Source organism: Scyliorhinus canicula, chromosome 4 (assembly GCF_902713615.1).
Source record: "Scyliorhinus canicula chromosome 4, sScyCan1.1, whole genome shotgun sequence".
Classification (NCBI taxonomy): Eukaryota; Metazoa; Chordata; class Chondrichthyes; order Carcharhiniformes; family Scyliorhinidae; genus Scyliorhinus; species Scyliorhinus canicula.
Window position 1 is genome coordinate 127335800 of NC_052149.1, and position 14139 is coordinate 127349938.

The 14139-nt window shown below is 49.1% G+C and overlaps 1 gene segment (V, D, J or C); it reads right to left on the reverse strand.

Annotated features, from left to right (window-relative positions):
- Positions 1-1949: 1949 nt before the first annotated feature.
- LOC119964989 lies at positions 1950-12716 on the reverse strand. The segment is given in 4 exon segments: positions 1950-2954; positions 11052-11085; positions 12018-12313; positions 12500-12716. Coding segments are annotated over 4 exon segments (708 nt in total).
- Positions 12717-14139: the final 1423 nt, after the last annotated feature.

Below are 14139 nucleotides of genomic sequence, written 5' to 3' on the forward strand. Positions count from 1 at the left end.
GGGAAACTCTGGAGGTTGAATCATACAAATCTGGTAGCAAAGGTCAAAGTGCACTTGCAAAAATGGGGCGGTCTCCCATTAAGATGAACATCTTGCCGAGATTTTCATTCTTCTTCCAGTGTCTTCTGATATTCTTACCCAAAGCTTTTTTCAGAGAGATTGACCATCTGGTGACTGGGTTTATTTGGGGGGTAAGAGTCCAAGAATCAGGAGGACGTTGCTCCAGAGGGAGAGGCAATTTGGAGGCTTGGCCTTGCCAAACTTTCAATTTTACTATTGCGCAGCTAATGCTGAAAAGGTGCAAGAGTGGTTTAGAGATTCAGGTGAGCTTTGGCTTCGGGTGGAAGCAGAGTCTGTGAGGGGAGCAAGCCAAGCGGCGCTGATATCAGCTCCGTTACCACGGTTACCAAACCAACACTTGTCTAATTTGGTAGTAGTTCTCATGTTAAAAATTTGGAGGCAACTCCGCCATCATTTTAGCTTGAGGGTCACCTCGAGACTGACCCCTATCTGTGTGAATCAGTTATTCAAACCCGCTGGTCGGATGTGAAATTTAGGGAATGGAAGGATAAAGATTTAGTGAAAGTGGTCGACCAAGCTACCAGCGCCTCAACATGGCTGGGTGACTTGATGGAGTTTTCACACCTCGAGAAGGTTACATTTACCGTGAGCAGGTCAGTGGAAAGGTTTTGCCGCAGATTGTGGCAGCTTATATTGTAGTTTAAAGAGCTGGTCACTGTTAGCTGTTAGGAGGGGTGGGGGCAGGATGGGTGGGGGGGGAACCTAGAAGCTAAGTCTTACTGTTGTAAGGGAATGGGGGGGTTGGGCGAGGGTACTCTTAATGTTTAATTGTTAAGCAGCAGATAAACCGAGAGAAGGAGGTGGGTCTCATGGACAAGATGAGCTCAGAGAGGGCATGAGGGGAGATAGGAGAGAAACTAGAGAAAGATGTGAGTTCAGGGCCCGGGCAGGGGGGAAAATTAAAGGAAGTTTGTCCAGACGGGCTAGTGGAAGGGAGGGACGTGGCCGAGGCAGCTGATTGGATCGTCTCAATCTTAGTGACAAAGACGTCCATGAGCCCCTCCAACTTGTTGTTGGAGGTGAGGGTGGAGGGGACAGGGGAGAGGGGTTTAAGAAGATGGTCTGCAGTGGAGAAAAGAAGCTGGGATTATCTTTACATTCCAGGGTGATCCTGGAATAGTGAGCAGTTTTAGCAGATGGGAGTAGGAGCCGGGAATGTTTGAAGTGGTCCAGCCGGATCTGACAGTGGATGGATAAACCAGTTCTCCACCACATCCTTTCAAGTCTATGTGCCTTGGATTAAGTGAGTGGATATGAGGCCGTAGCAGGGGGGACGGTCAGGGTGAGAGAGAGGAATGGTTTTATTGGGAACAAGGATATAAAAGGTGGAGGTGAGGGTGAGGTTGGGTAAATCAGTCGCTGCAGAAATGTTGTGGTGATCGGAGGGCCAGAGACAGATAGTTGGGATTTTGAAAGTGCCGTTGGAAGTGAATTGGGGAATAGGTTTTTCCAGGGATGGATACAGAAGGGGGTAGGGTTGGGGTGTGGAAGGGGGATGTGGGTGGGGAGTGATACAAGGAAGTGATCAGAGATGGTCTTATCTGTGATTGAAACTATGGGAGTAGTGAGACCACGTGAGATGGTCAGGTCAAGGGGGAGGTGGGGAATATGGGTTGGAGAATTGTGATTGTGATGATTTAATCCCAGCAACTTTCAGTCTCTTTTCTGTTTTGAATCTTGTAAACTCGGAGATTCCAGATAAAACTGATCATTTTAAAATGATTGATAATTGTCTTTCAATCCAACCTTCTGCTGATGTGTCATTGATTGACAGGCCAACCAGCCAATCATGACAATCACTTGCTGAAATGCAGCCAATCAGCTGATGGAGAGGAGGGACATTTCCAAAGCACACATGAGACACAGACTGAATATTCTTAATGTTTATTACCTTTTACAGATTTACATTGTCAGAGAAAAGACTTGAATAAACAGCCCAGCCAGAGGAAGCTGGAGAAATTCACAGGGAGAATGGAGGTTTATTAAAACACTTGTGGAGATTTTCTCAATAACAGGAGAATCCTGTCCCTTTAAACAGTGACTAAACCTTAAATTGTAACTGCAGGTTGAGCAGGAAGGAGGCCTGGTTTTCTGAAGCAGAAACTTCAGAGGGTCACATTATTTTTGTACAGCTGACAATCTTCAGCATCTTAGAGAGGTTTTACTTGGCATCACGAGTCTACACTGTCCCATCAAACACTCCCAGAACAGGTACAGCACGGGGTTAGATACAGAGCAAAGCTCCCTCCACACTGTCCCCATCAAACACTCCCAGGACAGGTACAGCATGGGGTGAGATACAGCTTAAAGCTCTCTCTACACTGTCCCATTAAACACTCCAATCGCAGGTATAGCATGGGGTTAGATACAGAGTGAAGCTACACTATCCTGAAAGTGTCTTAACCTCTGACCCTCAGAAGTGTCTCAGACCCAGTCCCGAGAAGGAAGAGAGTTGTAAGTCAGTGCTGACAATGACCTTTGCCCTCCCAGCTCACCCCTGTTCTATTTAAAGTTGTTTCTCCTCTGTGGACTGTCTCTAACACTCTACGCACATTCTGATCTCCTGATGCTCTTGCTGAGGGCAGAGGAGAGGCTCACGTGGGTGAGGGCACAGGAGAAGCGGGCGTTGGATTCCCAGGCAGAGCCAGAGAGGGTCAGCAGGCTGCTGACACTGTAGGTGTTGTCCGAAGCTCGCAGGTAGTTGCTGGTCTGAACCCCGTCCGAAATGGCTGCACCATCCTTCTTCCACTCCACCACCAGCTCATCGGGATAGAAGTGATTGGCAAGGCACACCAGGGTGGCAGTGCCCTTGGTCTTGAACTCCTCCAAGGAGGGGGGCAGCAGGGTCAGTGTGGGTTGTGAATTCTCACGGCCTGAAAGCGAAGAGAAGGAATTTTAATCGCTGCCATTATAATGGATTTGTACTTCCCGAATATTAACTGGGAGCAAATCAGCGTCGGGGTATAGATGATCCAGAATTCTGACAATCCATTCCGGGGAACTTTTCTAACCAGTATAAAACAATCCCAACAAGAGATGAAGCAGATTTGGACAGTTTTAGGGCTTGAATCTGGCCAGATGGAAGGGTTATCAGTGGAAGAGTATTTGGGTAATAGTGATCATAATTCCGTTAGATTTGGAGAAGTTATGGAAAAGGGTAAAGATAGACCAAGAGTAAAAGTTTTAAATTGGAGAAAGGTCACTTTTACAAAACTGGGATTTGCAAAAAGAACAGGAAACAGCGACTTGATGGTAAAACAGTGACAGTGCAATGGGAGGATATTCAACTGGAGATAGGGAGAGTTCAGAAGAAATATGATCATGCAAAGCAATAGGGTGGACATTGCAAGAGTCTGACTGTGATATAATTGAACAGATTAATTACAGATTAAGTGGTACAGTAGTTAGCACTGCTGCTTCCCAACGCCAGGGTCCCGGGTGTGATTACGGCCTTGGATGATTGTCTGTGTGAATTTTACATGTTCTCCCCATGTCTGCATGGGTTTCCTCCTGGTTCTCTGGTTCCCTCCCACAGTCCAAAGATCTGCAGGTTAGGTGCATTGGCTATGGTCAATGCGGGTTTACAGGGAAAGGGCTGGGAGTGGGCCTAGTTACAATGCTCTTTCAGAGGGTTGGTGCAGACTCAACCGATCAGGTGGCCTTCTTCTGCGCTGCAGGGATTCAATGGATTCTATGGATTGCATTGAGAGGGAGGAGGTGTTTGTGGTTTTATTGTGGTTAAAAGTGGAAAACTCACGAGGCCCACATGAGATGTATCCAACGCTGCTTCTCGAGGCAAGAGAGGAGATGGCAGAGGCTCTGATATTAATTTTCAAATTCTCTCTGACCACAGGAGAGATGCCAGAGGACCAGAGGACAGATAATGTGGTTCCATTATTCAAGAATGGAAGTGGGGAAAACTAGGTAGTTATAGGCCAGTGAGTCTAACAACAGTGGTAGGGAGATTGGTGGAAAAGATTCGGAGGAACAGAATTAATCTCCACTTGGAGAGGCAAGGATCAATCAAGGATGGTCAACATAGTTTTGTCAAGGGGAGGTCATGTCTAAATTTCACTGAGTTTTTCAAGGAAGTGACAAGGGCTGCATAGATGAGAACAGTGCAGTTGATATAGTTCACGTAGCTAATAAAGCTTTTGACAAGGACCGGAATGGGAGACTGATCAAGAAGGAAGAGCCCATGGGATTCAGGGTAATTTGGCAAATTGGATAAAATTGGCTTTGTGACAGGAGGCAGAGGGTAATGGTTGAAGGTTGTTTTGTGACTGGAAGCCTGTGTCCAGTGGTGTTCTGCAGGGATCGGTGCTGGAACCCTTGCCCTTTGTAGTGTACATTAATGACCTTGATAGGGGCTGGTTTAGCTCACTTGGCTAAATCGCTGGCATTTAAAGCAGACCAAGCAGGCCAGCAGCACGGTTCGATTCCCGTACCAGCCTCCCCGGACAGGCGCCGGAATATGGTGACTAGGGGCTTTTCACAGTAACTTCATTGAAGCCTACTCGTGACAATAAGCGATTTTCATTTTCATTTTTCATTGACGTGAATGTGAGGGGTCTGATCAGTAAGTTTGCAGATGACACAAATCTTTGTGGTGAGGTAAATAGTGAGGCGGAAAACTTTAGATTGCTGGATGATATAGATGGGCTGGTAAAAAAGGCAGAACCGTGGCAAGTTCAACCCTTAGATGTGTGAGATGATGCATTTTTGGAGGTCGAACAAGACAAGAGAATACACAATGAACGTTAGGATGCTAGGAAGTGCAGAGGATCAGAGGAACCTTGGGCTTCATGCTCATAGATCTTCAGCATCTTACAGAAGTTTTACTTGGCATAACGAGTCTGCACTGTTCCATCAAACACTCCCAGGACAGGTACAGCACGACAAGACAGGTAAATAAGTAGGTTCAGAAGGAATATGGGACACTCGCCTTTATTAGCCGAGTATAGAATATAATTGTAGGGAGGTTGTGATGGAGTTGTATAAGCTGTACAGCATGTTCGTCCACAGCTAGAGTACTGTGTGCAGTTCTGGTCACCACACTATAGGAAGGATATGATTGCATTAGAAAGGGTGCAGAGGAGATTCACCAGGACGTTGCCAGGGCTGGAGAGTCCCTTTAAGAGACTGCTAACCAGTCAAGAAACTCGAACTATAGATCAGTCTGTCTGGGGGAACAGGTTGAACATTAACAAACCTCAGATCACACACAGATGGGGAGAACTTTATCCCAGAACATTGGAGCAGACTTGGAGTTATGCACTTCGCAAAGGATTCTGATTGGCTGTCAGTTCAGATTTAATTTCAAACTCTGCCGCCCAGCACCAGGATCAAGCCAAGGGTGAGGCTACAATTAGTCTCCCTGTCTGGGGTCAGACAGGGTCACTGCTCCGAATGACCCCATGACCCCTGGAGGGTGAGAGTGTGCGGATAATGGGCGAGGATTGGATCAGGAATCTCCAACCCCCAAGAAAGACTTGGATTCGTACAGCACCTATCACCACCTTAGAATGTCCCAAAGTGTTTTACAGCCAATTGTGCAGAGCAAGATCCCAGAGAGCAGAGTGACAATGACCAGATCATCAGATATTTAGTGATGTTGACTGAGGGATAAATATTGACCAGGACACCGAGGAGATCGCCCCTGCTCTCCCTCTAATAGAGCCATGGGATCTTTTACACCCCCTGAGAGGGCAGACATCAGTTTGTTTCATCTGAAAGACAGCACCTCTGACAGTGAAGCACTCCCTCAATACTGCACTGGAGTCTTAGCCTGGATTATGTGCTCAAATCTCTGGAGTGGGATTTGAAGCCACAATGTTGTGGCTCAGAGGCGAGAGTGTTACCCACTGAGGCACGGCTGACACCTCACGCTCCAATAGGCTGCCATGCTCACCCTCCTGCCTCACACTTGGAGGAATGAGGCCACTTGGGGAGGGTGGAGCTGTTCCCCAGCCAGAGAAGAGGGGGGACATTTAGCCAGTCAATGGCAGGAGCTGAGCCCTTTCCCCGTAAAGATTTTGGAAGTGGATGGGGAAAGTGGGAGGTGAACTAAAGAAACATCTTTGTTGCTGCTGAAACTCCTGCTATCTGCTCAGTCACGTCTAATAAAAACACAGACAAATCAGAGACACATGAGTCTGTTTGTGTGGATTTTCTGCTGGTTTCAGTTCAATGAAGAGTGCAGGAGGACACGCCAGGAGCAGCACCAGGCAGACTGAAAAATGAGGTGTCAACCTGGTGCCGATACAACACAGGACTGTGTGTCAAACAGCAGAAGCAGCATGTGACAGACAGAGCTAAACGATCCCACAACCCACGGATCAGATCGAAGCCCTGCAGTCCTGACTTATCCAGACGTGAATGCTGGTGGACAATTAAACAACTCACTGGAGGAGGAGGCTCCACAAATATCTCCATCCTCAATGATGGAGGAGCCCAACCAGAAGTGCCGAATGGATGACCCATCCCGGCCTCCTCCTGAGATCCCAGCATCACAGATGTCAGTCTTCAGCCAGTTTGATTCACTCCGCGTGAAATCAAGAAACGCTGAAGGACCTGGATACTGTGAATGCTCCGGGCCCTGACATCATCCCCCCAGTAGTACTGAAGGCCCTGGATACTGTGAATGCTCCGGGCCCTGACATCATCCCCCCAGTAGTACTGAAGGCCCTGGATACTGTGAATGCTCCGGGCCCTGACATCATCCCCCCAGTAGTACTGAAGGCCCTGGATACTGTGAATGCTCCGGGCCCTGACATCATCCCCCCAGTAGTACTGAAGGCCCTGGATACTGCGAATGCTCCGGGCCCTGACATCATCCCCCCAGTAGTACTGAAGACCCTGGATACTGTGAATGCTCTGGCCCTGACACACTGGGCCCTGACATCATCCCCCCAGTAGTACTGAAGGCCCTGGATACTGTGAATGCTCTGGCCCTGACACACTGGGCCCTGACATCATCCCCCCAGTAGTACTGAAGGCCCTGGATACTGTGAATGCTCCGGGCCCTGACATCATCCCCCCAGTAGTACTGAAGGCCCTGGATACTGCGAATGCTCTGGGCCCTGACATCATCCCCCCAGTAGTTCTGAAGGCCCTGGATACTGCGAATGCTCTGGGCCCTGACATCATCCCCCCAGTAGTACTGAAGGCCCTGGATACTGCGAATGCTCTGGGCCCTGACATCATCCCCCCGTAGTACTGAAGGCCCTGGATACTGCAAATGCTCCGGGCCCTGACATCATCCCCCCAGTAGTACTGAAGGCCCTGGATACTGTGAATGCTTTGGGCCCTGACATCATCCCCCCAGTAGTACTGAAGGCCCTGGATACTGTGAATGCTCCGGGTCCTGACATCATCCCCCCAGTAGTACTGAAGGCCCTGGATACTGCGAATGCTCCGGGCCCTGACATCATGAAATTAACTGAAATGAAAATCGCTTATTGTCACGAGTAGGCTTCAATGAAGTTACTGTGAAAAGCCCCTAGTTGCCACATTCCGGCACCTATCCGGGGAGGCTGGTACAGGAATCGAACCGTGCTGCTGGCCTGCTTGGTCTGCTTTAAAAGCCAGCGATTTAGCTGAGTGAGCTAAACCCAGCCCCTGTCCCAGTAGTGCTGAAGGCCCTGGATACTGCAAATGCTCTGGGCCCTGACATCATCCCCCCAGTAGTACTGAAGGCCCTGGATACTGCGAATGCTCTGGGCCCTGACATCATCCCCCCAGCAGTACTGAAGGCCCTGGATACTGCGAATGCTCTGGGCCCTGACATCATCCCCCCAGTAGTACTGAAGGCTTGTGTTCCAGACTTGTGTAGACACTGAGAGATTGTCTCTGCTGGTCGGGGAATCGGAAACACAGGGTCACAGTCTCAGGATAAGGAGCCGATCATTTAGGGCTGAGATGAAGAGAAATTTCTTCACTCCAAGTGTTGTGAATCTTAGGATTCCCGACGCCAGAGGGTTCTGGGTGTTCCACCGTTGAATATATTTCAGGTTGGGATTGACAGATGTTTGGTCTCTCAGGGAATTAAGGGATACGGGGAGTGGGCGGTAAATGGAATTGAAGTTCAAGATCAGTCATGATGGTACAGAATGGTGCAGCGGGGATGATGGGCTGAATGGTCTGCTCCTGCTCCTATTTCTTGTGGTCTTGTGTTCCAGAACATACCCCTAGCCAAATTGTTCAAGTTTAGCTGCAAAACTGGCATCGACCCAACAATGTGGAAAGTTACCCAGGTATGTGCTGTCCATAAAAATCTGGACAAATCCAGTCCCATCAGTCAACACTCAACCATTGTCAAATAGATAGTTGTTATCGACAGTGTTATCAAGTAGCACTTCCTTAGCAATAACCTGCTCACTGACGCTCAGTTAAGGATCTGCCAGGGTCTCTCAGCTCCTGACCTCATTACAGCCTTGGTTCAAACATGGACAAAAGAGCTGAACTCCAGTGGTGAGGCCAGAGTGACTGCCCTTTGACCTCGAGGCAGCATTTGACCAAGTTTGGTATCAAGGAGCACGAGCAAAACTGGAGTCAATGGGAATCAGGGGGGAAACTCTCCGCTGGTTGGAGTCATACCCAGCACAAAGGAAGATGGCTGTTGTTTGGGGGTTTAACTCACCAATCTATATTAATGAGCTGGATGAAGGCAATGAGAGTATTGTAGCTACATTTGCTGATGATAAAATGATAGGTAGGAAAGCAAGTTGTGAGGAGGATACAGAGTCTGAAAAGGGATATTGATAGGTTCAGTGAGTGGGGAGAACATTTGACAGATGGGAGTATAATGTGGGGAAATGTGAGCTTGTCCACTTTGTTAGGAAGAATAGAAAAGCAGAATATTATTGACATGGAGAGAGACTGCAGAAAGCTGTGGTACAGAGGGATCTGGGTGTCCTTGTGTATGAATCACAGAAAGTTAACCTGCAGGTACAGCGAGTGATGAGGAAGGTCAATGGAATGTTGTCCTTTATTACAAGGGGGATGGAGTATAAAAGTAGGGAAGCCTTGCTCCATCGATACAGCACATTGGGGAGACTACACTGTGAGTACTGGGGACAGTGTTGGTCTCCTTACTTAAGGACGGATGTTCCGACATTGGAAGCAGTTCAGAGAAGGTTCACTGGGCTGATTCCACTGAGGAATGGAATGTCTGATGAGGAAAGGTTGAGCTGGTTGGGTCTGTACTCATTGCAGAATGAGAGGTGATCTTATTGAAACATATAAGATTCCGAGGGAGCTTGACAGGGTGGATGCTGAGAGAATGTTTCCGCTTGTGGGGAATCTAGAATTAGTGGATGCAGTTTAAAAATAAGGGACTGGATTCTCCGATTCTGGGGCTATGTCCCCACGCTGGTGTGGGAACGGTGGTGGTTGATGCCAGGGAAACGGCCACCGATTCCCCATTTTGCTGGGGGCTAGCTAGAGGCAATGTCGAGCACCTGGCTCTCGTTGCTAATACGTCCTGGAGAATAGCTGGGTCCGTGGCCGCGCATGCGTACAGCGACGGCGTCCAGTGGCCGCGCAATGTTACATGGCATCAGCCACTCGCGGACCCAGCCCACAAAATAGTTCCCCCCTTCGGCCGGATTGCGTGCCCCGGACCAGCCCCACACAGTGCCCCCAGCCCCTAATAATGTTCCCCCCCACACCTGCGGATCGGCGCTCCTCCTGTGGCGGCAGTGGACTGAGTCCGCAGCCACCACGCCGAGTTCCCAACGGGTGAGACCACGAGAGACCCACGCCGTCAGGAACTCGGCCGGCCGGGGGCGGAGCACTGGGGGATGGGCCTCACGCAATGTCCAGAGGCCATTGATACGTGGCGAGACATACTCCAAGAGTACGCCACTTTGGAGGGCGCGGAGCATCGCGAAAGTGGCGCCGCACCCAATTTTGTCGGAAACTGGGACTCTGTGGCCGGTCGGCGAACGCGATTTCGGCGACTGGAGAATCCAGCCCAAGGGATCTCCATTTAAGGTGGAGATGAGGAGGAATTTCTTCTCTCTTTCCCAGGGAGCAGTGCATGCTGGGACATTGAATATATTCCAGGCTGAGTTAGACAGATTTTTGATTGACGGAGGGGTCAAGGGTTATGGGGACCGGCAGGAAAGTGGAGTTTGGGCCATTTTTAAAAGTTAATTTATGGGATGTGTGGGTCTGAAGTGGGAATCTGCCATCCTGACCTTGTCCGGCCTACAAGTGACTCCAGATCCTCAGTAATGTGTTGACTCTGAAATGTCCTCTGGAATGGCCGAGCAAGACACTCAGTTCAAGGGCAATTAGGGATGGGCAATAAATACTGGCCCAGCCAGAGATCACACATCACATCAAACAATAAAAATATCTCCAGGGATTTTCAGGAATATTGGATCAGGAATAAATATCAGACTGAACTCGACCCAAAGAGAAAGTAACTGAGAGTCTCCCCAAAAGCCTGGAACACTGAAGCCACTGGATTGTGAGCCCTGCTGGACCTGTTTGTCATCAGAACTTTGCTAAGAGATAAGCAGGGAGTGGAGAGAGCAGAGTTAAAGCTGGGGGAAGTGGGACCTCGGTGTCTCACTGTGTTGCTGCTGCTGCTGTGATCAGTTATATCAGAGAGTGTGACAGGGAGCCAGAGCTCACATCAAACTCTGCCCGTGTCTGTCACACGCAGACTGACAGGAGTCTAGTGAGTGATTTCACTCCATGGTCCAGGAATGTGAACACAGTCTGCAAACGTCCAGATCTCCTCCACACGGTGGGTAAAAGCTGCTTACTTATATCTTGTTGCTTAAAGGGGGGAATGGAACTAAAGAAATACAGCTGGGCACCCTGTTCTACACAGTGTTCTTCAATGAACCATTTCATTCACTGCAGCTCCTCACTAACACCTTCAACTATTCAGCATTTGTGTTTGAGAAAGTTTCAGTATTGAAAGGGTTAATAACGGAGGATTGGGGTTTACTTACTCAGTCTGAGCTTGGTTCCTTTACCGAACGTAAGCCACACTGACAGCTTCCAGTGCAGGGGCTGTACAAAAACCTCTGCTCTCTGCTTCACTCACTCACTCTCACCCTCTCTCTGTCTCTCACTGTGTCTCTCACTCACTACTGTCTTTCTCTCTCACTCTTTCGCTCGCTCTGTTTCTCTCACTGTCTCTGTGTTTTTTTGGGAGAGTTGAAATTTTAATTTTAGATGATAAATCTTTCAGCTGCGCTTCATATGTGGACATGGAGAGGCCTTCAGTGAGCTGTGGACACCACAGGGACTGGAGTGTGTAGTGGACGATGAGAATCATTTGTTTCCTTTCTTGTATTTATTATATATCATATAAAACTGTGGGATGTGTCAGTACGGGAGGTGGGACTGAGTGCTCATTATTGCATATTATATAAAACTGTGGGATTTGTCAGTCCAGAAGGTGGAAATGTGTGTCCATTATTTAATATTATATAAAACTGTGGGATCATAGAATTCCTACCGTGTCAAAGGAGGCCTTAAAGCCCATCAAGTCTGTGCCAACCCTCTGTAGGAGCATTCTACCTGGGCCCACTCCACCATCTGATCCCCATCACCCCACAGCCCCACATAACCTGCATATCTTTGGACATGACGGTGCAATGTTAGCATGGCCAATTCATCTAATTACACATCCTTGTACTGTGGGAGGCTATGGGAGCACCCAAAAGAAACCCACGCAATCACGATGAGAAAATGCAAACTCCACTGTCATCCAAGGCCGGAATTGAACCCAGGTCCCGGGCCCTGTGAGGCAGCAGTATTAACCATTATGCCGCCGTGTCACCCGTATGTCTCAGTCCAGGAGGTGGGACTGTGTCCATAATTATATATTATATAAAACTGTGGGATGTGTCAGTGCAGGAGGTGGGGCTGTGTGTATTGAGGTTTTTGTAAGGCTCTGTATCACTGTGTAGGGGGTAGCTGCTATACTGCTGACAGTAATAATCAGCGACATCCTCATTCTGCACATTGCTGATTGTCAGGGTGAATTGTGTTCCAGATCCACTGCCGGTGAATCGGTCGGATATTCCTGTGAATCGAGTTGCTGAATTGTAGATCAGCAGAGCCGGTTTCTGACCTTCTCGCTGTTGATACCAAGCAACATGACTGCTGACAGATTGACTGGCCGTACAGGTGAGGGTCACAGTCTGGCCCAGGCTCAATGACAGCACCGGGGGATACTGGGTCAAGATGATGTCTCCACTGATACCTGAGGGGTAATAGAGAAACAGAGTGAAGTAAGAACTGTCACAGAAAGAGCCTGTACAATGAGATATTGTTGGAGACACTGACTGTTCCTCTGCTTTCAGCATTTTCCCTTCAATCACAAGTCAGTAGAATTGGATTGAAATGGAGAGCAGGAAAATATTCAAGGTGGAAGGAGAGAGATTTGTACCTGCGATGCAGAATGCCAGAGGCCAGATCAGCTGGATGGCTGAAATCATGGTGTCTGCTCCTGTCCCTGTGCCTGGTTACTGATAAACTCTCCCTTCACTGGGCTCTGCTTTATAAAGCTGCAGCCTGTGAGAGTCTGACTGCCCGTTCCTCAGTATGTAAATGGTATGAGGCAGAGACACCACGTCAGCACCTTCACTTCCTCTTCTCTCTCTCTCACTCCCTCAGTTTCAGTCCCTCGGTTTCTGCCTCTCCCCCCTCACGCTCTGTCTCTCCCCCCTCACTCCTTTCTCTTTTCTCAATCTCTCTCTCTGTTCCCCTCTTTCTCCCTGACTCTCTCTGTAGCTTTTTTTCCCATGCCCACTTGTCTCCCTCTGTCCTAGAAGAAGAGGGATCGACGTCCTGGTATCCACTCTCTCAGTCCCCTCAGCATCTTATGTTTCACTGAGATCACTTCTCATTCTTCCAAACTCCAGTCGGTTCGGGCCCCCTGTCCAAACATTCTTCCGAAGATAAACCCGTCATCCCAGGAATGAATCGAGTGAATCTTCTCTGAACTGTTTCGAACACAATTATATATTTTTCAAATAAGGAGACTGAATCTGTACACATTATTCCAGATGTGGTCTCACCAGGATCCTGTACAGCTGCAGTAAAACTTCCCTGTTTTTATTTTCCGTTCCTCTTGTAGTAAACACCAACATTCCATTTCCCTTCCTGATCACTTGCTGGACCTGCAGACTAACGTTTTGTGATTCATGTACCAGGACACCCAGATCCCTCTGTAGCAGCCAGTTCCTCAACCTCTCTCCATTTAAATACTTTACTGCTTTTCTATTCTTCCTGTCAAAGTGGACAAGTTCACATTTACCCACGTTATACTCCCTGGGCTGGATTCTCTGTTCCTGAGACTAAGTGTTGACAACGGGGCAGGATTTGTAGACTTACACGACGGCAAATCTGGCGGCGCACCTGGACCGATTCAATGACCATTAAGGGGCTACAAATGGGTGCCACGTGGAACACAACAATTGCCATGGGATATGGAGCCGGATTTGCCAGGTCCAGGATTAACACTCAGGAGGCTGACAAGCTGCAGCTGCACAGACACTCTTCACTCCCCACACACACCATCCCAGACACCAAGATAGCAGCAAGATGCACAGCCCCAAGATTCACCGACGCAGAACTGGAGACCCTGTTGGACGCCGTGGAAGAGAGACAGGCGACCCTGTACCCTGGGGGGGAAGTAGGCTGCCATCCGCCGACATTCGCCGAGCCTGGATACAGGTGGCAGAGGTGGTCAGCGCCGTGGGCAACACTGTCTGGATCAGCCAGTAGTGCAGAAAAAAATGGCACAATTTCCTCAGGGCGGCAACGGTGAGAAGGCAGCACTGTGCCCCAGCACCAACCCCGTCCCACACACCCATAATGCCTCCCCCCCCCACCACCACCAGAGCAGCCGTACCCCACCCTGCACCACATGCCGCCACCAATACAGCCTGCCATGGCTGGGTGCCCTGGCCACTGAAGCCACCAGCTACCCACTCCCTGAGCTGCATGTGTCTGACTGTCTAACACTGTGCATTCTTGGGACAACACAGTGGTTAGCACTGCTGCCGCGTGGCGTTGAGGTTCCAG